Below are 23,824 nucleotides of genomic sequence, written 5' to 3' on the forward strand. Positions count from 1 at the left end.
CTTGGTATTTGTTGAGTACCCAATACAATATTTCTACTGAAGAAGGAAAAGAAAACAGTGAGAAGAAAATCTATAGGAGGCTTGGTTTTTCAGTTACTTCAAAAGAAAGGACATAAATGATACAAATTTTCAAGTAAAAGTCCAGGTGCTTATGGGTAGCATTGTTTCTATTCCTTACTTCCTTCTCCTCAGTTCTCCTCTTCTTTTCTGCCAGTTGTATATCCAGTGCATGGAACATAGTAGACGCTATATGTAACTTCAGGCAAAGCTACTTAAACTGTCTGCCTCAATGTCCTCATCTGTAAAATAGTACTGATAATACTAATGTATATCACAAAGTTGTTGCTCAGATGAAATCAGTTAGTCCACTATAGCAAATAGCACAATATATGGCTATATATGCTTATATAGTAAGCATTCAATAAATGTTAGCTATTATGGTTGTTTTTGTCATTAGACATTTGCTGAATGAATGAATAAAACCCATGGGTAGTTAATATGGAGTATCAATAGATGAAATAGCTTCCTAGACTAGGCCTTGCCACTCAGAGAAGAGCCATTTGTTAGTAATTGTGTATCAGTGATGCCCCAATACTGTGCTGCGGCCAGGACTGCCAGCCCTGTCCTCTCCTACATCATTTCAGCACAACCGCGGTTCAAAGCATCTACTGGCCCTTCAGGTGTCCATTCATTAAAAAACTCATCTATCATATTTTAACATTAATTTGTTCAACTTTTTTGCACTTATTCTATCACATACTAGGCACTAATCTATCCTGTCTACTAAACTCTGTGAAATGCGCTAGAATATGGAAATAAAAGAATAAATCCCTGTCCTTAAGGGACAGTTAGTCCTGTGAAACAACTGCAGTACAAGACAAAGTAATGTGGAACAGCCAGGAGAGGCAAATCCAAACCACGGTGGTGGGGTACAGTGAGGCGATATTAATTAAGGGGTTATATAAAAAGGTTTTCTAAAGAAGTAACCTGAGTTTTGAAGGGTAAGAATAATACTGTTTTTCAGAATAGTTTTGGAATTATTGTGAAGATAGTCCAGAGAGCCCCTCTATATTCCATCCCCATTTCTCTATGGTTAACATCTTTTTTTTAGCATGGTTCATTTGTCACAAATAATGAACCAATATTGATAAACTATTGATGAGTAATGTCTACACTCAGATTTCCTTAGTTGTGGCCTAGCTTCCTTTTTCTTTCCTAGGGTCCCCTCCAGGATATTACATTGTATTTAGTAGTTATGTCTATTTAGACTCCTCAGGATTGATTGATTCTCAAATATTTTCCTGTTTTGGATTATCTTGACCATTTTGAGAGGTGCTGACTGGTATGTTGTAGCATGGCCTCCAACTGGATCTTATTTGATGTTCTTTTCATGATTAGAGTGGAGTTACATGTTCTGGGAGGGAGGCCCCTGAAGACAGTGGCCTTTGCATCACATCATCTCTAGGGTACAGACTATCAATATCGCTTGTGCAACTTTTTACAGTAAATTTGGTCACCTTGCTGAGGTGGTGTTTCTTAGGTTTGCCCACTATAAAGTTACTCTCTTTCACCTTTCATTTTACCTAGCCTTGGTGCAAAGAAAAGTGCCATATTAAAAAGCATTACCTTTCATCTCAATTAGTCCCCAAATTTCAGAGTGGAAGGATTATTTGTGATGCTGAAACCAGCAGAAATTTTTCTTGTACAAAACAGGGTGATGAATTGGTGACCTTTGGATTAACCTACTCACATGATTTAATGAAAGACATTGCCCTGCCTGAAAGAAGTGGCATGATTCTGGAAGCCCAGTTTAGTACAATTTTCTCCCCACACACAGAGGGCTCTGTTTTATGGGCTGCAGCTGCAGCAAGCTTAGGACGTACCTCATAATCTCCTCCGTGCAAATGCTGGGCAGGGAGAGGGCTGGCACGCAGCTGGGCAAGGGTTTCGGAAGGAGGTAAGTAAAAGCATTAACAGTTATTAATTTCTCACTTTTGAGGTGTTGAATATACATTGTCTTATTTAATGTGACCCACTTAATAACCCTATGAGGTAGGCATCACTGGCTCTATTTTCTAGAAGAGTAATGTAAGATCCATATCACACTAGATGATAGGTGCCAGAACTAGAATTTAAACCAGGTGTTAGGGTTCCCAATCCCATGTGATAGGAGTACAATATATTCTGAGCACAGAGCCAATGTTAATAATCTATTCCATTCTTTTTGCCACCACGGAGATTGCAGAGCAAGCTCACTGTTAGAAAACAGAGGAGAATTTAGTGATAGACAATTGAAATTATAAAAGATTAGTAGGTGTGAGTGGTTAGACAAATCTAACTATAATGCTATTAGCGAGAAGAGTGAAACCAAACCAAAGTATGGCCACAACGGCCCTCCTTCAATTGGACTAATAGTTGGCCCCCTTAAATACCTCAAGACAATTTGGCCTACATGACCTAGACACAGGACTGTGGGCAGCACTGCCTCTTTTCCCAGGCTTCGATTGACCACTAATCCATTACAACTGGGAGCTCATTCATTACATACTGTCCTGTGTTAAAATAATAAATCCAACACACATTTATGCAGGACCTACCATGTGCCAAGAACTGTCCAAAAGGCCTTCACAATCATTATCTCACTTAATTTTCAAACATCCTTGCCATATAATCACGAGGAATCCCATTTGACAGAAAAAACAAAACAAAACACTATGGCTTACTGAGGATAAACACTTTCTGACGGTGGCAGAACTAGCACTCAAATTCAGGATGTTTTCCCTGCTGAGCCCCATTTCCTTTCCAAAGTCCTGTGAGAGTCCCCAGGAAGAGAGCATTGCCTCATTTTACATCTAGGTTCCATGTCATCATTATCTTTATACAGCCTCAGTAGCCTATAATAAATGAATTTGTTCTTAGAATAATCTGATACTCAGTATTTTGAAGCTAACAAGAAAAGATCAGATTTAAATCTCTATACTATAAAAGACCTAAAATGAATGAGATTCAGTGGCTATTTGCAGTTCTGGTCAAAAAATTTTTAAAAAATTAAATGAAAAAAGTTCTATATGTGTTTTCTCATTCTCTCAATATTATAAAAAGAAACGTATTTAGAAAGCAGGGAGGAAATATTATCAACAGCAAGGTCACCCCATCACCTGCACAGGCCTCTTTAAAAGCAGCCCGTGGCCAGGGCCCCTGCTGTCAGCTCACTGGACTGGCAGTGTATTGCCTAACTGCTTCCTTAATCCCATCTTTCTGCTTCTTTGATTCAGTTCCAGGAAGCTTCCACAAGCTGGGGCTGCAGATACCAAAACTATTGGGAGAGCTGGTTCTATGCAAGCTGTGGCATTCCGAGGCATTTTGATTCATAGAAATGCTTAATTGCAAAGCTGTCTACCATTTTGAGCTGACAGTTTTCAAGCGCAGGCAATCTGTACTGAAAACTGCAGCTCAAGTTTCTGTGTACGCTTGAGAAAAGAGAGAGACACGAGAGGGGGAAAATCACAAGTGGACAGCCAGTGCAGCTACAAACACACGCTTTAGAATGGGAAAATTTAGCTCGAATTCTAGGCTTTTCATCATTTAAGCATTTCATTTAAATTCTCGGCACCTTTATTTCTTTACCTGTTGTAAAGCCAGTGGCCAGGGCCAGGGCCACTATCACAGCAGCCCGGCCCATGCAGGTTTGCATTGGATTCGGACAGTCGGTAAAGAAACAATGGAGCCACAAACTGGTGGGCCATAGTCTTTAATCCTAGCTTGCACCCGGCGGGCAAGTAAAAACACACACTGGGCTCCAAAACCCAATCACATTCAGTGCTCACAAAGCTACTGACTTATCTGAGTTTCCTAGAATCAAAGGTTTCTAGCTCACCAGCCTTATTCTCCTCAGTTCCCCATCTCCTTCCTTATCCCAGATACAAACTCTGCACAAACTGGCATCTCACTCAACACTCCGCCATCTTGGCTGCTTCTCCTGGCCACATGGCCTCTTTCTGCTCTCTGCTCTGCTCCCTCTGCTCTCTCATGCTAATCATCCCAGGAACCAAGAGCACAAGCTCCCGCTCCATCCCCATTTTATAGTGTAGAAATCCAAACTCTTAATCCAATATACAAAATAGGGAAGTCTCTAATACAAAGTCACTTCTCTGAGGCATGATTGGATTGTACCACCCCACATCAAAAAAGGGTAGGAAAGGCTTAATCCCAAAACCAAGCCCCAGGCTACAAGGATTCTGCCTGCCCACAGAGACACACATTAATATCACCTGGGCGATAGCCTCCTCGTGGGCAGCGCCGTCTTTAACAAAGTGAGCATAATATATTTTATCTGCCCAACACCTGTGATGCAAGTTATGTCTTTCTCACAATGTTGTTTATCCTTTAAGTCATTCATCCATCCAAAAACACGTAGTGTGTGTATGTTATATACAAAGGTCTCTTTTAGGCATTTAGGGGTACAGCTGTGAATGTATTTCGTCAAAGCGGATGCTGATGGAGTGGGGGAGGGGCAGATCTAACAGCAGAACAACAACCAAAAACACAAGAGATTTTTGAGATAATGGTAAACATTCTTAAGAGAATAAAGCAGGGTACTGTGGCAGATAGTGTCTCAAGGGTCTGGTTTAGCTTGGTGTGGTGTAGCACAGGTGGAGCGGTACTGAGAAGACTACTTGAGAGATGTAAGTTTTCAAGATACGGTGTCTGTTTTCAAGGGCATGTGCCATATTGTCTTTTCCTCCAGGGTAGCCTCTGAGGCCTGGTGTCCAGTAGGCATTCCATACAGACTATTTTATTTTATTTTTTTAATTAATTTATTTTTATTTAGACAATTAAATTTAACAGGGTGACATCGGTCAACTAGAGTACATAGATTTAGAGGAAACATCTTAACATCATTTGGACAGTCAATAATGTGGTATACCCATCACCCAAAGTCAAATCATCCTTCGTCACCTTATATTTGTTTCTCTTTATACACCTCTCCTTCCCCCACCTTCCTTTGTCCCCTCCCTTCCCCTCCCCCTGGTAACCACTGCACTCTTATTTATGAGAAGACGTCTTTTTTTTAGACGACATACAGACTATTTTAAACAAATATGTGCTTGGCTTCCCTCAGGTACTCACTTCCTGATTTTTCTTTCCATTCGTGTGACAGCTGGTTCTCTTGGCCTAAGGGACTCAATGTACACTACACTACAGAGGCTAACCAAAACTTTAAGCATTCTGATATGACAGAATCCTTACTCTATAGTCACCATTCACCAACTATTTAAATCTGATTCATTACAAGTTGGACATATACATTTTTTTTTTTAAAGAGAGTAAGACAAAGTCATTTTCCTTATTTCTCTGGCCAGAGAGGTAACATGTTCAAATAGAACTGTAATATAAGACAGTGCCTTAAAAGGCCCCCAAGTGTGGTAACACATGCTTTCAGTACGTTAAGATGACCCCCACACTTATGATGTGGCTCTAGGAGGGTTGAAGGACGAGGTGTGTTTAAACTGGGCCTAGAAAGATTTAAAACAAAAAATATGATATAAGAGCAACTGCTTTTTAGGCATTATGTTTAATAATGTTTAAAATTCTCAGAAACTTAATTCAGTACTTCTCAAACATTAACCTGCATCAGAATGCTTAAAATAAAGATTGCTGGCCCCACCCTGGGAGTTTCTGGTTCACTAAGTCTGGGGTGGATGGAGCCCAAGGATGTGTATTTGTGACAAGTTCCCACGTGATTTTTCACAGGAATGTTTCCAGGTACATCGCCCAAACAGCAATGAATGACATACCAGGGTGGTGTCACTACAACCCTCTGCTCTGTTGTAGGTCATGAACGAAATAGATATAAGAGGTGTGTGTGTTTGTGTTTATTGTGTGGGAAGATGCAGACTATTAAAATAAGGTTGGACAAGGGTCCATACTACACTGTCTGGGAAAATGGTATTCCTTTCATATCGCTCTGCTTTCCATTGTATACAACATGCCCCCATCCCCTCCTCTTCTGTCCTCTTTCTTCTACTTCCCAGGCTCATCCTACCTACCCTAATGTTTAAAGAACCACAATAAGCCCTGGCCGGTTTACTCAGTGGTAGAGCATCGGCCTGGCGTGCAGGAATCCCGGGTTCGATTCCCGGCCAGGGCATACAGGAGAAGCGCCCATCTGCTTCTCCATCCTTCCCCTTCTCCTTCCTCTCTGTCTCTCTCTTCCCCTCCCGCAGCCAAGGCTCCATTGGAGCAAAGTTGGCCCAGGTGCTAAGGATGGCTCTATGGTCTCTGCCTCGGGTGCTAGAATGGCTCTGGTTGCAACAGAGCAACACCCCAGATGGGCAGAGCATGCCCTGGTGGGCATGCCGGGATGCCGGGTGGGCATGCCGGGTGGATCCCAGTCGGGCACATACGGGAGTCTGTCTGACTGCCTCCCCGTTTCCAAATTCAGAAAAAAAAAAAAAAAAAAAAAGGAACCACAATATGGTTTCTCAATTGGGACTAAGAGCCACTGGGATCATTAGAAAGTCTCCAGTCTCAAGGTGGCAGACTAGTTTGTAGTTAGCCCTAGACATGTCAGGGCTTTCTTTGACCAGCCTCATAGACTTCATCAGTTTCTTGATGCTCTTTAATGTTAAGGTAGGTCACTTAGTAAATTTTAAAATCTTAATCTTAAAGTTACCCACCTCTTACAAAGTATTTTTCACTTACCCTGATGATACTCATTAAAACACACAAATAAATCCACAGGCAGTTGGACCTGCCATGTTACAGATACTGAGAAGGGAACGCTGAATGAGCCCCCAATGGCACTATCACTACTGTAAAATATCCCCCAAACTGTCTTTGATTTCAGGATTCTCATATCACAAACAATTATGATACTCTACTAATTGATGAAGCAGTCTATTTCAGCATAAACTTTTTAAATTTTATTGTTTCAAATTACAGAATTCTGTTTTTCAGTTGATGCAGACCTTACTAAACACTTAACACCAGCAGACATGTGCCCTCATATCACCATATCATTCTTTTAGCACAAAGATCTCAAGATCAAAGTAACAGGTAATATTTGTATTCTGTTCCAATGTATAGAACAATATATGGCCAATAATATTGGAAAAATATGTGTTCTCCTTTGTTCAACTTTTTTTAAAAAATAATTTTATTTAGAAAAAAAGTTTAACAGGGTGACACTAATCTATAAGTACATAGGTTTCAGGTAAATGTTTCTATAGCATTTTAACTGTTGATTATGTTGTATACTCATCACTCAAAGTCACATCATTTTCTGTCTCCTTATATTTGTCCCTTTTTTTTTACTCCCTCCTCCCCCTTCCCCACATCCCCTCCCCCTGGCAACCACTCCACTTTTTTTTTTAATAAATAAATTTTTATTAATTTTAATGGGGTGACATCAATAAATCAGGGTACATATATTCAAAGAAAACATGTCCAGGTTATCTTGTCATTCAATTATGTTTCATACCCATCACCCAAAGTCAGATTGTCCTCCGTCACCTTCTATCTAGTTTTCTTTGTGCCCCTCCCCCTCCACCTCCACCTCTCCCTCTTCCCTCCCCTCCCCCCCGTAACCACCACACTCTTGTCCATGTCTCTTAGTCTCGTTTTGTTCAACTTTTTAATGACATATTTTCTATTGTTGTTTGTATAACTGGAAAAAACAAATCTAATAGCCTGGCTTATAAACTTGAAATTTATGGGTCAAGCCTTGTAACCTAATATCAGGCCTTAACACTCTCCATATGAATGATCATCTATACCTTGGCCCATTCCTGCACTAAAGTAGATTCTCGAATAATCACACTGGCTGCCCTACAGATGACAATTTCAAATGACAAGTAATCATATCAGTTCTCCATCATGATTAGACAGGTCTTCCACCAAGAAGGTTAATTTGTCTCTTCTTGATGTCTTTCTTTAGCCAGAAATCTGTAAGATGTTGGCAGAAGAAACTGAAAGCTAAAAACTAAGCATAGTGAAAATGTCATATAGAAAATTTTATTTATGTTTTGTACACCACCCTTTTCCCTTCCACATCTTGTAATGTGAGGATGTGTGGAGCAGTAGGATATGAGAAAAAGAAATACGAATAATATTTTGCTGCTTTAAAGGGAATATCTCTATTTGTGTTTCCGATTGCCAGGGAAAAACTGTGGTTCTATTCAACTCATAACACTCTGACTGGATCAGTACTTGCGGCTGGCAATAAATTGTGAGCTCAGTACCTGAAATGATCATGAACTTATGTTTATACATTTCTGAGTACGGCAATAAGACATATAGTAGAAATGTAGGCCAAATGCTAAAGACTTCATCAACAGTGAAAATATGAGACAGAAGTAATGCAGAGTAAAGAATTTAGAGTCAATAAAGTCACAGAGAAGCAGTGTGACAGCATCTGAACAAAGGCCTGGGAAGCATTTACACTTAAAAAATGCATCATACTTATTTGAAAAGCTGCGCCTCATACTTTGTTGCTGCAATTGCTTTTTAAATTAAGATGTAGAGGGAGGTGAATAGGATTGACTTTTTGTTAAAAATATTACTTGAAAACTATGGAAAAGAGAGGCAAAAAAGAAAACATGTTGATTCTAAAAAATTGTAGAAAAAAGTTGTAAATTACACACAAAATTGCCAACAGTGGTTATCTCCATGAGTGGAATTGGGGGCCAGGGTTTAATGTGTACTTTTTATTCTGTGGCATTTGATTTTAGAATATTGAATATTGCATAATGTAATGGAAAGACTTTTTGAAATCAAAAATGCCTACAATGAAATTTTATCTCAGCCATATCTTAATCTTGTAAAGTTATTTTCTCAACTCCTTAGTTTCTTTGGTTCCTATAACAATCATATCTGTATCACAACTCAATAGGAAGATCAAATAAGTTCATGCATATGAAAATACTACATACACATTGTCATTCAATGGGAAGGGTCTGTTATATTTCTTATATTCCCAGCCCCTCGTGAAAGAAAGAAAGAAGAGTACAGTAAATTAATTACTGCTTCTTTCTCTAGGAACTGAATATAATTTAAGAAAAAGAGCAATCTACAGGGTAGCATGGCAGGTCATCTTGGAAACTAATTTTATAATAATTTAAATTTTTTTCTCACAGTATCTCCTATATAATTGAAATCACATGTTGAAAGTAACCCCTGGGATAAAATAGAAGTGTTACGCAAAGAATGGTCCAGTGGTCATACATGGGACAAGAGGGAAAGGGCTTCATCACATCCTTTCAGGATGCAGGGTCCAGCTCATCTCACTCACCTCACACTTTCCCTCAGTATTGGATGATGGCTCACTGGCCATGGTCTGGCAATCCTAAATTGTTCCACATCACATCTGACTACTCACTCAACTCACTAAAAATCTCCTAATATTATAACTAAGTAAAAATGCCCAACAGGCTACTAAAATGAGGGAGGCTAAAAGAAATTGGTTTATTAGATACAATTGGTGTATGACAGAGTTTCAGATGGTCATACTTCTAGGTCAAAGAAGAAACCATACACCCTGAGGCCGCAGTGCAGACTAAACCCCCATCAGTTGGTCACCCCAGCCTAGCCTGTAAAATAAGATTGTGACCCCTATGTCCTAAAAGAAAATACTTCCATATCATTTAGTATTTTGTGTGTCTTTATTGGAATAAATGGTCATGTTTAAATTCAACTTTAAGAAAATGTATTTCGAAGTGTATTTATTTGGCATTCACGTATTCAGTTTTGGCAAGTGCTATGAAAGGCATCAAACAAATTTGTCCATTACTACAAGAAGATTCCACTCTCATTAATTATAACTAACATCCATATAATACCTTACTCCAACAGAATTTTTATTAGCTAATTTTTAACAATTCAAATACCAGAATTGAACTACTATGCTTTTTGGCTTATAGCTCATAGAACCTAAGTGTTCAATGGCATTAAACACGCAATATAATATAACGTGTTAAAATGGGAAAGTGTCTCAGTACATCTCTAATGGAGTGTTTCCTGACAAAACATTACAAAATTTCTAACACAAACAAACCTAAGAATTTAATGAGGGAAGGAAATATATAAATTATTTGACAGAAGCTCTATTAAAAATATTTTTTGGTTATTGACTCCATATGATATTTTTGTGGAATAATTCAATATAATGTGGAAACAATTAGTGATATATAAGAAATTCAGATCTATTAACCCATACATACTTAGTGGGAAGGTTGAATAACTAACTCAATTAGTTATTCTAAGATGCTGGTGTAACTTGATAGCAGGTTATATTCATTTTAAAAGGTAAATTTTTCCCTCAAATATACATATTTAAAGTGACTATTTCAACAAATGTATACAATAGTTGTCTAGTCTTTTATCACAAACACTCTGACATTAAATTTATACTTAATACATTTTAAATATTTAGGTCTTTAAGTTTTGTTTTGTTTTTGTAATACCAGAATAATGTGTTTTTGATTATTAGAGATGCATCTCTAACCAGATTTTATAGATGTTATTGTGGTGAGGCAACGGTGCGGATGATGCATGCAGAAAATTCTTGTGTCCTAAATATCTTATATAAAGGAGCCCCTACAACATTTAGTCAAAATTTTCTACTGAAGTTCTGATAAGGTTTACTTGCTGCACAATCAGAGCAAGGTGGTTAACCGGGTAATAGCTATCAGCCCATGCCTACTTTCTGGGGGAGGCCTGCGGCAGAGGCAGGGACACAATAAAGAAAACAACAAAAGTTATCTACTATGTTATCATTCTTACTCCCATTAAATTGTTATTGGTAGCTTATTACTCTTGTTTATTATTTTTTTCCTTCTTTATTAAAGGAAGATATTGTTTTCTTTGAAAACTCTAAAACAGAGACCAATGATGACACAGAAAGCATGGAAATCCAGCAACCAGAATTCACCATTTTGCTTACTAACATACATAACAACTGCAAAAGGTGAGAGCACGGGACTGCTTACTGTTTTTATCAGCTGACCCTAATCACTTCCTGAATGGCAAAATTTGGGTATTTGGCTCTGTTCCTAATTACTCTAGCTATTTCATTTTTCAATAAAAGTGTTTCAGAATGATTGGTCTTCATAAGAGTGTCCAAGTGAATTGTTTTTTGTACAATTTACTGTCTCTTTGGCCCCTTATGAAGCTGCAAAGTTTTGTGGCCATACCAAAGTTTAAATGTGCATCCATACTATACTGGGGACATTTTTTCAATCAAAAGAAGAAAAACCAAAACAGGAATAATCACAAAAACAAGTAGTTGACTTTTTTCAGGGAGCATTTTTTATGTGACAGAGACAGAGAGATGGACAGATAGGGACAGACAGGCAGGAAGGGAGAGAGATGAGAAGCATTAGTTCTTTGTTGCAGCACCTTCATTGTTCATTGATTTCTTTCTCATATATGCCTTGACCAGGGGCTATAGCAGACCAAGTGATCCTTTCCTCAAGCCAGCAATCTTGGGCTCAAACCAGCTTGGCCTCAAGCTGGTGAGCTGTGCTCAAACCAAATGAGCTCACACTCAAGCCGGTGACCTCGGGGTTTTGAACCTGGGTCCTCTGCATCCCAGTTCAACGCTCTATTCATTTCGCCACTGCCTGGTTAGGCTCAGGGAGTATGTTTTGTGCTTTTACTTAACAATTTTATGCCTCTATTTCTTCATCTGTTAAATGGCTATAATAGTTTTATCTAACGCATGGTATTATTGTAAGAACTAAATAAAATAGGACCACAGTTCCTGAAGTATAGCAAATACTCAGTATTAACTATAGTAGAGAGATAAAACTACCACCACAGCAATCTTACATTTAAAGAGCAACTCTTATACAAATATATAAACTAAGTCCTTAAGATGGGTTATGCGATATTTCCAAGTTAGTACACATTTCAGAATTTTAGATCCAAATTATCTAAAACCAAATTCTGTGCTCTTGTGACCTACTATATTTCACTAGGAATATAAGACATAGAAATGGAATGGTAAGTAAAGTACTGTATTACAATAATATGGACAAACACTGTTAAGTTGAGGGAAGAACATAGAGAAGAAAAACACAGGTGGATTTGACTGGTCATAAAAGAAGTAGGAAGAAACATGGCTTTGAAACATGGCTAGGAGGGAAAAGGTCCTTGAGTGTAGATGAAATTCAAAGATGGTCTCACAGGTGTATGTGTGTGTCCAAACTCATAAAACGGTAAACATCAAATATGTGAAGGTGTTCGTATATCAAATACCTGAATTAAGCTGTTTCTTAAAAAAGTAGTATCATAAGAGTTACAGTAAGATTTATGTGTGTGATTAAAAATGGAACCTTTGAAGAAAAATTAAAGGATGATTTACTCCACAGATGAAGTCTAAGAGTGGTTTAATGACTACCTTATATTTGATGTATGGACAGTCTATAGATTTAAACCTTCAAAATTATATTTTATAATACCAAAAACTTTATTTTGAAAGCAGTTTGAATAGGTTGTCCTTGGGCAGGGAGAAATGCAATGTTTTGTGTTTTGAATAAGCTAGTAGTTAGAAGAATATATTTATATTACCTGATATTTTTATGCCAGCAATTATTTATTTAAAAATATACAATCTTACTGTTATAAATACTGTCTTAAGTGTTGCCTATAGACTTTCAAGTTCTGCATGAATTTAAACTTTTTGTTTGCTTGTTTATTATTTTAAACTTTTTGTTTGCTTGTTTATTATTTTTGATTTTTTATTTTTTTTTAATTTAGCTAAGAACAAAATTAAAATACAGAGCTAAACTCCAGATAAAATATATTTATTTACATGATTTTCAAAACTGTGAATAATTGAAATGGCTTAAGGATTCCCAAATCTGTAATGTTGTAGAAAAATAGTAGGATGTTATATAGCCATGGATAATAATATTAATAAAAGGTATAAAATTATAAAAATGTTCTCTTTACAATGCTAAGTTAAAATGTGAACAAAAGAAGAAATACAAAATCATTTATTACTAGTTTTAAATTTAGTTGTAACTAGTTTTTACAATGATGAGAACAATAAGAAAGTTTGAGGTCTTAACTATTCAGTGCACATTCTATAACTCTCAGGTCACTTACAGGTCTGACACTTTATCAATATTTGTTTATTACTGATGAGACCTACACAAGATGTTGGAAAGGAAGTTCTACATTTCCTTCAAACCCCATCTGGCAAACAAAATTTCACTGTTTTTATTTTGATAGAGATATCATAAACCAAAAATTTTTGATTAGTATTTAATTTTCATAGTACTGTACTCAGAATTTTGTAAAACCCTAGTCCAAGCATTTAGCTCTTGGCACACAGTGAGTGTTCACTTAATATTTGATTAATTAATATACTAGCCAACTTGAGATTTACAAAGTGCATGAACTGATTACTCATTTGACCATCATAACAAAGCATTAATACAGAGAGTATTGATAAAGCCATTTGACATCTTGCAAATGAGGATCTTTGTATTCAGAAAGGTTAAGCTAACTGCCCAAGGTCATCCCAATGTGGGAAACTAAAAATGGTCTCAGGGTCCTTCCAAAATTAATGCTCTTTCCACTGACCTCAAAATCAATTCTTTGACACTCTAACTGAATCAGATGTAAAGTTTTCCATATCAAAGTTCAATCACTTCAGTATGAGTTTCTGCTCTTTTTCAGGAATGATTAAGACTTCTTTCAGTAGCCTTTGATTAGAAATTGTGTATAATTTCTGAAAGTCCACTCAGAGATGCTTTTTAGTATGTTACATATGACAAAGCTTCCTTCAAGAAAAGACGCTTTTCAAAAAAGTGAATCCAATTCACTGTAGCCATCAATTCTACTAATTACTCAGAAGAACTTGAAACAGAGAGTTTACGATGAAAAGACTCAGGGAAGAGAGAGAATGTTGTCTAAGACATACAGATACCAAGAAACATCAAAATCAGAAATAGTTTTGAAATTACAAATAATTTCCTGCAAATAATGTTGAATTTGTGCCAGGATAAAAGTAGCATGATTAGAAGGGATAAAAAGTGTGTAAATTTTTCTAGAGTCCCACATAAATAATTAGATAATTATTAGAGGTCTAAAATTCATAAAAAGAAGTGACATCATTTTGTTAAACAAGCCAGATAATGTCTTAATTACTAGTGATTATTCATTTTATAGTTTATTGTTTGAGGTTGTCTGCTATAGTCATTAGTGAAGGAGATTAAAATCTTACCTCTTTATTAAAAAAATACTTTAAGTGGCACCTATGTCAGACTTTCTGTCTTGGATAGAAAAATACTTATCAACTTCATACTAGATCAGGAGACATTGAATAGTATTAACATAAGCATAACTAGGTCACCTGTAGTTCTACATTACTCTCTAAGCACTATGCAAGTATAGAACCACATTATGCTAAACAAATGACAACACATTGCTTCTTTATTTATTTTACTTCCAACAGGTATTCATCCCTAGTCACCTTAGTCATGTAATATCCTGTTTCTAAGATCATATGTCCACTTGTATTATTTGGTGAAGATTGGTAAGTGAAGAATGTTTTCTTATTAAAAACCTTTAAGCCCTTTGTAATTTTTCAAATTATACTTAATAAAGACTTCCTTTTTTTGAATTTACTTTCTTAATACACTTATGCCTTGCCATACTGGTGTCACTTTATGAGTTTCTTCTTACACAAAACCATACTCCTTGTATGAGGATAAACTTTATACATATTAATATGAGGCATGACTTGGTGGACATCTGCGAAAAGACACCTGTTTCCATTTCACTTTGTTCAAAGTGTGTACCACAGAGGCTAGTACATAATATATCACCAATAAATATTTTCAAATTAATGAATAATTCACTTGTGATAATATCACAAAGACCTCATGCCCTATGAGATGTGCTTTTATATACTATATACATCTTTGAAATATATTGAGCTTTGTCAAAATAGTTTGCTTTGTATAAAAAATTCTTTCAAATCATCAAAAATGTCGCTACAAGTTTTTGTTTTTATAACTTTATACAAGTCGGAAAATGAAAGTACCACCAAAATCAAATAATTTGGATTTTTTTGCATTGTTTGTAGTTCTATGACAGGGGTCCCCAAACTACGGCCCGCGGGCCACATGCAGCCCCCTTAGGCCATTTATCCGGCCCCCACTGCACTTCTGGAAGGGGCACCTCTTTCATTGGTGGTCAGTGAGAGGAGCATAGTTCCCATTGAAATACTGGTCAGTTTGTTGATTTAAATTTACTTGTTCTTTATTTTAAATATTGTATTTGTTCCCATTTTGTTTTTTTACTTTAAAATAAGATATGTGCAGTGTGCATAGGAATTTGTTCATAGTTTTTTTTATAGTTCGGCCTTCCAATGGTCTGAGGGACAGTGAACTGGCCCCCTGTGTAAAAAGTTTGGGGACCCCTGTTCTATGAGGTTTTACTGCATATCATTTATATATAAATACAAATACAAATAATTATTATTGCCAGCTTGATTCTTCAGCATATATTACTTAATAAAACCTAGGTTTTAACATTAAATATAGTGAAAATTAATGATTTATATATTTTTATTCCCTCTAAACAAGAAAGGAAAACTAATTATGTTTGTATACTGAGGAATTAGTGGACTAATTTAGGAATTGAAAACAATCAAATTAGATTTGATTACAAATAAAATAACCAGATGGAGTGCTAAATTTTCTTCACTGTCTTAATATAGTTTGTCTCTCTTTTCTCTGTTTCCTTTAATAAACAAATTAATTAGAAGCTTCATTTATAATTTAATTTTTTATAATTCCATAAACTTGAAATTCACATGATACTTCAATATGTCTTGCTTAACTTTTATATTTCTTCAGCTCATCTAAAGAATAAAATTTATCCTATGGTAATGCAATAACACATTCTCAATTCATTACTCTTTACGGGAGAGTACAGGCTTAGAATCCTAACCCAGATGTGGTAAAAAGCAGAAATATGATTTTTGTAAAGGAATATATAACAAAAAAATAATGAAAATTTTTGAAGAAATTGACAAAGATACAAACAGTTCTGTTCTTAGATTCCTTAAGAAAAGGAGCACAGATATAAGTTTTACTCTATATTATTAATGTACTTTCCATTTTAGCTACGGGTAATACTGACTTTCAGATATATTAATAATTATATAGTATAATAGCACCAAAATATGCATCTCAATATCACTTCATAGATTATTTTTAAATGTTGATAGTTTCTGATATCATAGTAAATACTTGATAAAAACAGTTATTATTATTGTCATTGTTATTATTTGATCTATAAGAATTTAAAGAGAGCATCATTTAGTTTTCAAACAAATGTGGGCTATTAGATTTAATCTATACTGCTCACAAAAATTAGGGGATATTTCAAAATAAATATGAAGCTATAAAATATCTCATAACTTTTGTGAGCAGCGTATTTCATTTCCTTATATCCATATTGTTTCCTTTCCCTTTCTACTCAGCCCTATGCAATGCCTCAGTGTGCTACAATTCAGCTTTATTAACAAGTTGAAGTTATTGACTAGTGAAGGTTATCGTGTTCAATTTGAAATTTACAAGGAAGTTATTCATTGTGCTGACTATATTTACTACAAAAGAAGCATGCCATAACAGTAAAAAAAATTCAGAAGAGCTTAAAGTAAAGCATTACCTTTCTATCTTCAATCTTCTCTGTTTCCATACCGCTACGCTCTACACACACACACACACACACACACACACACACACACACACACACAGTGAAGATATCTATATTAACAGCCTAGTTCTGGAATCTTCCATACTTTGCTCATTTACTTCACCATAATGCCTCTCAGCAACTGGAGGATAGGTTGCAGAATCCACTTATTACTGCGCTGAAGCACTAAGCACCCTGCATTATATGATTGCAAGCCTAACATCTGGAAAGGAAATTTGTAAGACTCTACTGTAGCCCCATGTTCATTGCAGCACTGTTCACAGTGGCCAAGACATGGAAACAACCAAAAAGCCCTTCAATAGAAGACTGGATAAAGAAGATGTGGCACATATACACTATGGAATACTACTCAGCCATAAGAAACGATGACATCAGATCATTTACAGCAAAATGGTGGGATCTTGATAACATTATAAGGAGTGAAATAAGTAAATCAGAAAAAAACAAGAACTACATGATTCCATACATTGGTGGAACATAAAAATGAGACTAAGAGACATGGACAAGAGTGTGGTGGTTACCAGGGGTGGGGGGAGGGAGGACAGGGGGAGAGTTAGGGGGAGGGGGAGGGGCACAGAGAACTAGATAGAGGGTGGCGAAGGACAATCTGACTTTGGGCGAGGGGTATGCAACATAATTTAATGACAAAATAACCTAGACATGTTTTCTTTGAATATATGTACCCTGATTTATTAATGTCATCCCATTACCATTAATAAAAATTTATTTAAAAAAAAATAAAAAAATAAAAAAAAATAAAACTCATTGAAGTTATTGGTCACTTTCCTGACTAATTCTCCACCTCATTCATTAATACTTTTTAACTAAGCAAAGACAGAGTGAAATATTATTTACAGGTTTTTTTCTTTATATCTCAGACTAGGCAATGCAAGTTCTTGGCAGGCTAATCTAGAAGGTCCTTTTGAGCACTTGCTATGTGCCAAACTTTGTGCTATGTGCTTTATATTTACTTTCCAGAGCAGTCTTATGGGGCAGGTATTATTTTCTCCACCTGATAATGAGGAAACTAAATTAAGTGACTTGTCCTAAGTCTTTTCTCTAGCAAAATTATTAATTAGGACTTGCACTCAAACCTGTATATTCATACTACTACTTAAATAAAATGATTCCAAAGAGTTGGGAAACTTAGGTTCCTGAGATACCTCTGCAATAAACTTGGTGAATGTAAGGTCACAACTATAGCCTTTCCATTTCATGGAACTACTTTTACTTCTAAAAGTGCTCTTAGATCACCTCACTTTATGTTACAATTGGTATTTGGTTTGATCGTCACAATTCACACGACCTCAAACTTAGACTTGACTATCAAATGAGTTTGTACATATAACTGTTAGGAAACTCAGAGAAAAATAAAAGACTGTCACTTTATATGTTAAAACTTTGCATTACTACATATTACATCATAATATGGTGCACTATTGTTTTATATAACCAAGAAATTGTCCTACAAATAGTATAAATACATCACATTGTATTTTGTGTGTGTGTATGTATTGTGGGGAGTGAAACATGTTAATTTTTATATGTAAAATTTTGATAACAAAATTATAATTAATATATTTTACACTTATTTTTAATGTACTATATTGAGATACTAAAAAATAAAACATTCCCCAGCCTATTTGTTCCATTTGGTTGTGTACTCATTGATTGCTTCTTGTAAGTGCCCTGACCAGGGGTCAAAACCACAACCTCTGTCGTGCGGAGTTGGTGCTTTATCCACTGAGTCACCTGACCAAGGCTCCCAGGCTTGTTTGGGTCTCTGATAAAAACTAGAACTGGGAACATTCCTCAAACATCCTGGTCTAGTATCTTTGCCACTGTCCCATATTGATGCTTGGGCTCTTTATCAACAATATATTAATTATTTATATTTTGATCAAAGTCTCTATCATCTCCCACAATTGGGCTTTGGAATTCTTCCCTTTTTTAAATAATAAGCCTTAAAAATCACCCATCCAGGAAAGGCAAACGAAATGACATTTTTTCACAGAAGAATAAACTTCTATTTGTCAATTGTATTACTCTAGAAAAAAATAAAATAAAATATTAACAATATATAGAGAAAAGTAGAGTCTTGTTGCTAAAACACATCATAAGAAATGCATTTTAAATGATAATCTACAGTACAAATATGGCAGGCTATGTGCAACTAAAATTAAAATCTATAAAACAATGTCTACTCTTTCTATCATGTAATACACTTTGATATTTATATTATACTCTATATTAACTGCTGGTCTCAACCCACTAAATTGGCTTTACAAATAATTCAGGTTATGATGCCCTTTTGGAAAAACACTGACTAAACAACCTCATTCTTTTGAAAGCCTGTGTGTATGTGTGTGTGTGTGTGTGTGTGTGTGTGTGTGTGTGTGTGTGTGTATGTGTATGAAAATTGATGCATGCATGCATAAAAGACATCATTGTGGTATAATCTCTTGTTTCAAAGTCCCCTAAAATGAACACATCTGACCATCACACCTTTTGCCAAAAAGTCTCCTCAACGTTTGGTGAAATTGAGAAGTCTTTCTGGAATATTTGCAAACGTGCCAAAATAAGATTTCATAACTCTTAATCCTGATGAATTCCAAAGAAGTCTTTCACACAGAAGGCTACAGCATTTAACAATATGTCCTCTTGCTCTTAAAAAAAAATGTGTACCATACTGCTTTTGGCCATAATTGGCATCTGAAGGATGGAGTGTGGAGTCTGCAATAGAGATGTGAATAGAAACAACCAGGTACAGTCTGTACTTATCCTCAGACGCACAAAAGGTCTTCTGTGAGGTCAACTTGTTGCCACATATCTCCTCCTTAATTTATTTTCTTTTTAGTGTAATTAATTCTTTCCATGGGAACAAGGAAATGGGTTGCTTTCAAAGCCAGATAAAAAGACACATGAAATATTAGAAAAAGATTTTCTAAGTGGGGACACAAATGGTGTTTTCTTGTTTCTTAGGGAGGGGAAAAGAATAAATAGATGTGCATTCCAATTTGTCTTCAAGGGACAACTACCTTGATATAAAGGGAGGAAATTTGGACTTAATTAAAAAGAATTGGCCTTGGGTCCAAATCTTTGCTCTGCTACTAACTAGCTGCAGTATTGTGGGGGAAACACTTTTTCTATTCCTATTACCTAACTCAATGTTTGTCAACTGGTGAACTGCAGCAAGCCCACTGGTATGCCACTCATACATAGGGAACAGGCTGACGGCTGTCAGGGGGTGAGGAAAAGGTGGGTAAGGGGAGGGATTTAACAAAGAAAAGGACAACAAATCCAACTCATGGGCACAGACCACAGTGTGGAGATTTCTGGGGAGGGCGATTGTGGAGGACGGTATGGAGGGGATACAGGGTGATAAACAAAGACTTGAGTTGAAGGAGTGAACACATGATGCAGTGTACAGAGATGTGCTATAGCATTGGGCTCCTGAAACCTGTAGGATTATGTTATCCAGTGTCAGCCCAATACAATCAATTAAAAAACTCTTTAAAACATACAAAACTTGACTGTTTAGTCAGAGGCACTGACCTCTTTTCCCTTAGATTGTCAAATAAAAAAATGATGACAGCCAACACAATAATAGCTGTCCAGTGTGAATGAATCAAAATTATGCCTACTTTTTTTTATCAGATTGGCAAAGAATATATATTTTTAGTGAGCTGCAGAATTTTAGTAATTAGTTCAAGTGTGTCATGAGATGAAAAAGGCTGAAAATCACTGCTTTAACATATAATGTGTAACATTATTAAACTGTATTATGAATTAAATGAATTAACTGTCAAAATGCAGGAAATTTTGATTGTATGTATGACCATGTTTAAACTCACAGACTAATAGACTCCCAATTAAATGACATTTGATTATCAATAATGGGAATTATCAGATAGTCCAATTCTTTTCTTCCTTCTACTAAGGTTTCAGTTCATTTTTCCACAACCCCTCCCAGTGGTTGTCCATTCCAGACTTGTGCACAGGAGACTCAGAGAACTGACTGATCACTAAGTCCTAAGAGAGACAGTGCCTTCATTGAACATTTCTGTTAATGAATAAATATACCCTTTTTTTAGAATTGAAGCATAATTTGTTACTCTGGTATTTTAGTAATTAGCTCACTATAATGCTTCTGGCCACATAGAGTGAATACAGCTCCTCTAAACCTGAATTTTGTGAATATCTGAAAGTGGTGGTCAGGTCCCCACTACATCTTATATTCTCTCTGTTCATTTTATTATTTGAAGATTTAAGTTCAAGTCATATAATCATTTTGGCTACTCTCCTTTGAACAAGTCAAACTTGGTTGCATCTATTATAAGTGTGATGCCCAACACTCATCCAACTCAGGTGTGGTCTGTGGATGCCTGTGAATGGCAGGTGATAAAAGGTTAGTCATAACCTAACCTTGGTTATCCTAAAGGATCTCCAAGAACATCCTTTCTAGCTTTTTTCATCTGACAAATAAAGAAGGAGTTGAAGTGACTTTCTTAGAGTCACATAGTAAAAACTCTGATGTCTGTGATATTTCTTTCGGTAAAACTAGTCCTTTTAATTTAATTTTTTTTTACCTCTAATGTATCATTAATGTAATCACCTTTCTTTAATCTCACTTTAAAATTATTGGTATAATGAGGCTATTACTCTTGACAAGACTTACTGAACAGCTTACAAAATATAAAAATGTTTAACAACTAAAAAGATGAGGAAAAATGGTAAATAAAAAGAGATAGAAAAAGAGAGAAGTAAAAAGGTCCTCTTTTTAGAGTTTTGTGGGTTTCTATCATTGTTTTTTTCTTATGTGTTTGCTTCCTGTGTGTTTAGTAGAGTGCAGTGCAGAAATTGTTTTGTACTAGAATGTAAATACTTCTCACCATTCCCTCCTATTCCTTAGCTTTCATCAACTAGAAGTAACATCTGTTACTCATTAATAAACCTTACAAAAGTAGAAATTAGTATGCTTATGATGACTGAGGGATTGAGTCACAAGAAGAGTTCTTTAGTAAATAGAATGAATGGACTTTCTGAATATGCAAACTCTAAAGCTCAGACTGTAATGCTATCTCTGAGATCTGGAATAAGGGAGACTAAGGAAAAACACACTCTTTGTGTGTTTATAAACTATAAACTATAAAATGGTTAGGTACTGAATATCTAAAAGGCATACTCACTCAGGGATTATCTTTACACTGAAAAAAGCACCTGAGTAATTGAAACTATAGTGTCCACATTTGCACCTCACCCCAGTATTTATTTGTTTGTGTCGGGGGAGTTGGGAGTGACATCCTCTGAAAACAGAATTCCTTCTAACATAGTCATCCCAGGCATGGAGTATTTTGGGGGAAATTCTAATATTTTCAGCATTGAATGGACAGAAATAGCACCTGAAAAAGTAAAAACAGGGATGTTATTTTATCCTAGGCATGAGTGTTTTATAGGTGAGTCAGAATCCAAGCCAAACTTGTATTGAAAAACAAACATACAAAAACAGAAAATTGAGTTGATCTTGCCCTGGCCACAGATAGGTATGTCAATGGACCCAATTTTTGTTCCCTGAAAGAGACAATAATAACTCCTTTAGAGGCTATCTGTGAAGATTCCATAAACTACCTTATCTGGAAGGAAAGATGAGAGGTAGCACCCCTCTGAACACAATTCCCAGGGCTACCCGTATTTCCTTCACTACTAACAGTTTTGAAAAGTGTCAGAGATGTTAAAATTGCTTCTTTATTTTTACAGTTGCCACTGAATCTTCTAGATTATGGATCTATGATCTCATTTAATGATGAGTCCACCTAAAAGTCTTTGCATCTTCTGTTTTTTATGTATGGTTTTGTCAGTGATAAACAATATAATTACCCAATCAATCTAGGCTAACAAAGATTTAAAGATCTAATGTTCTCAGAATGTTTATGAAGCAAAGAAATATTTTTCAGTTTTTTCTCAATCTTCAGTATGACTCAGGCAAAAACAGCACTTCATCTAATTTACAGGTCAAAAAAAAGGAACCATGTTATTTCTCAAAGCTAATTTTTACATGCACTAATTAATTTGTGGTCTCTGCTACTATTTAAAAAGAACATTAAAAGTTTCAGTACATTGAAATATTGAGATGAAGGAAAAAGAAATAAAGCAATCATGGGGAGGTGATAAAATGTCAAAAAGAAAGAGAGAAAGAAAGAAAAAGAAAGAAAGAAAGAAAGAGAGAGGAAGGAAGGAAGGAAGGAAGGAAGGAAGGAAGGAAGGAAGGAAGGAAGGAAGGAAGGAAGGAAGGAAGGGAGGGAGGGAGGGAGGGAGGGAGGGAGAAAGGAAGGAAGGAAGGAAGGAAGGAAGGAAGGAAGGAAGGAAGGAAGGAAGGAAGGAAGGAAGAAAAGGGAAGGAAATAGCTTGAGTAATTACCTTCAACAACGATGTGTGAACAAAATTCTGGACAGGAATTGTGAGTTCTAAGACCCAGCTCTGTAAAGAATGATGTAAAAATAAGGCCAGATTACTTGTCCTGACTGTCTCTGATTCCTCAACTATAAGGCAAAGGGGTTAGTTTAAATGCCCACCAAAGGCTATTCAAGGGTTAACATTTACAGGGCTACCAGTAGTCTGCATATCTGAATTATCATCATAATCATTTCAAAATTAGTCTCAACTCCCAATAGTACTTAACCCCTGGATAAAAAGTAAATAAAACCCCTGTAAAAAGTACTCAGTAGGTCCCATAATGACATTTCTGGTCTTTCCAAATTAAATTGTTATTTTGATATAATCATAAAAGAAAAGAAAAAGTATATTTCAGTTTTTTAGAACTTTTTTGAACCAAAGCCTGATCACTATCACATTTTAAAATAACATATGGGAAACTATTATCATAACCTAAAAGTGGTACAACATTACAGGATATAGGTTAGCCTGAAGATAATGTTTAATGATGTCACATTACCAGTACAACTTATTGGTATATTCCCCCCAGAGCATCACTGAGTTTTTTTGTTTTTTTGTTTGTTTTTTTGTTTTGCTAGAACAAATTAGCATTCCATTATCATTAGGTGGAAATAATAAGTTCAAGAACCAGTGC

General features: G+C 35.9%; 1 protein-coding gene across 5 annotated transcripts in view; it reads right to left on the reverse strand.

The window, feature by feature from the left end:
• GRM5 (glutamate metabotropic receptor 5) overlaps positions 1 to 23,824 on the reverse strand; it is a 515,185-nt gene that overhangs the window by 466,778 nt on the left and 24,583 nt on the right. For 3 of the 5 annotated variants that reach the window (XM_066370471.1, XM_066370490.1, XM_066370462.1), the window contains exon 3: positions 23,155 to 23,214. The exons of the other annotated variants lie outside the window; for them this stretch is intronic. In XM_066370471.1, coding sequence (XP_066226568.1) covers positions 23,155 to 23,214 — 60 coding nt within the window. The remainder of the gene's footprint in view (positions 1 to 23,154; positions 23,215 to 23,824) is intronic. 5 annotated transcript variants of the gene reach the window in all.

The sequence above is a fragment of the Saccopteryx leptura genome, chromosome 1 (assembly GCF_036850995.1).
Source record: "Saccopteryx leptura isolate mSacLep1 chromosome 1, mSacLep1_pri_phased_curated, whole genome shotgun sequence".
In the NCBI taxonomy this organism is placed as follows: domain Eukaryota; kingdom Metazoa; phylum Chordata; class Mammalia; order Chiroptera; family Emballonuridae; genus Saccopteryx; species Saccopteryx leptura.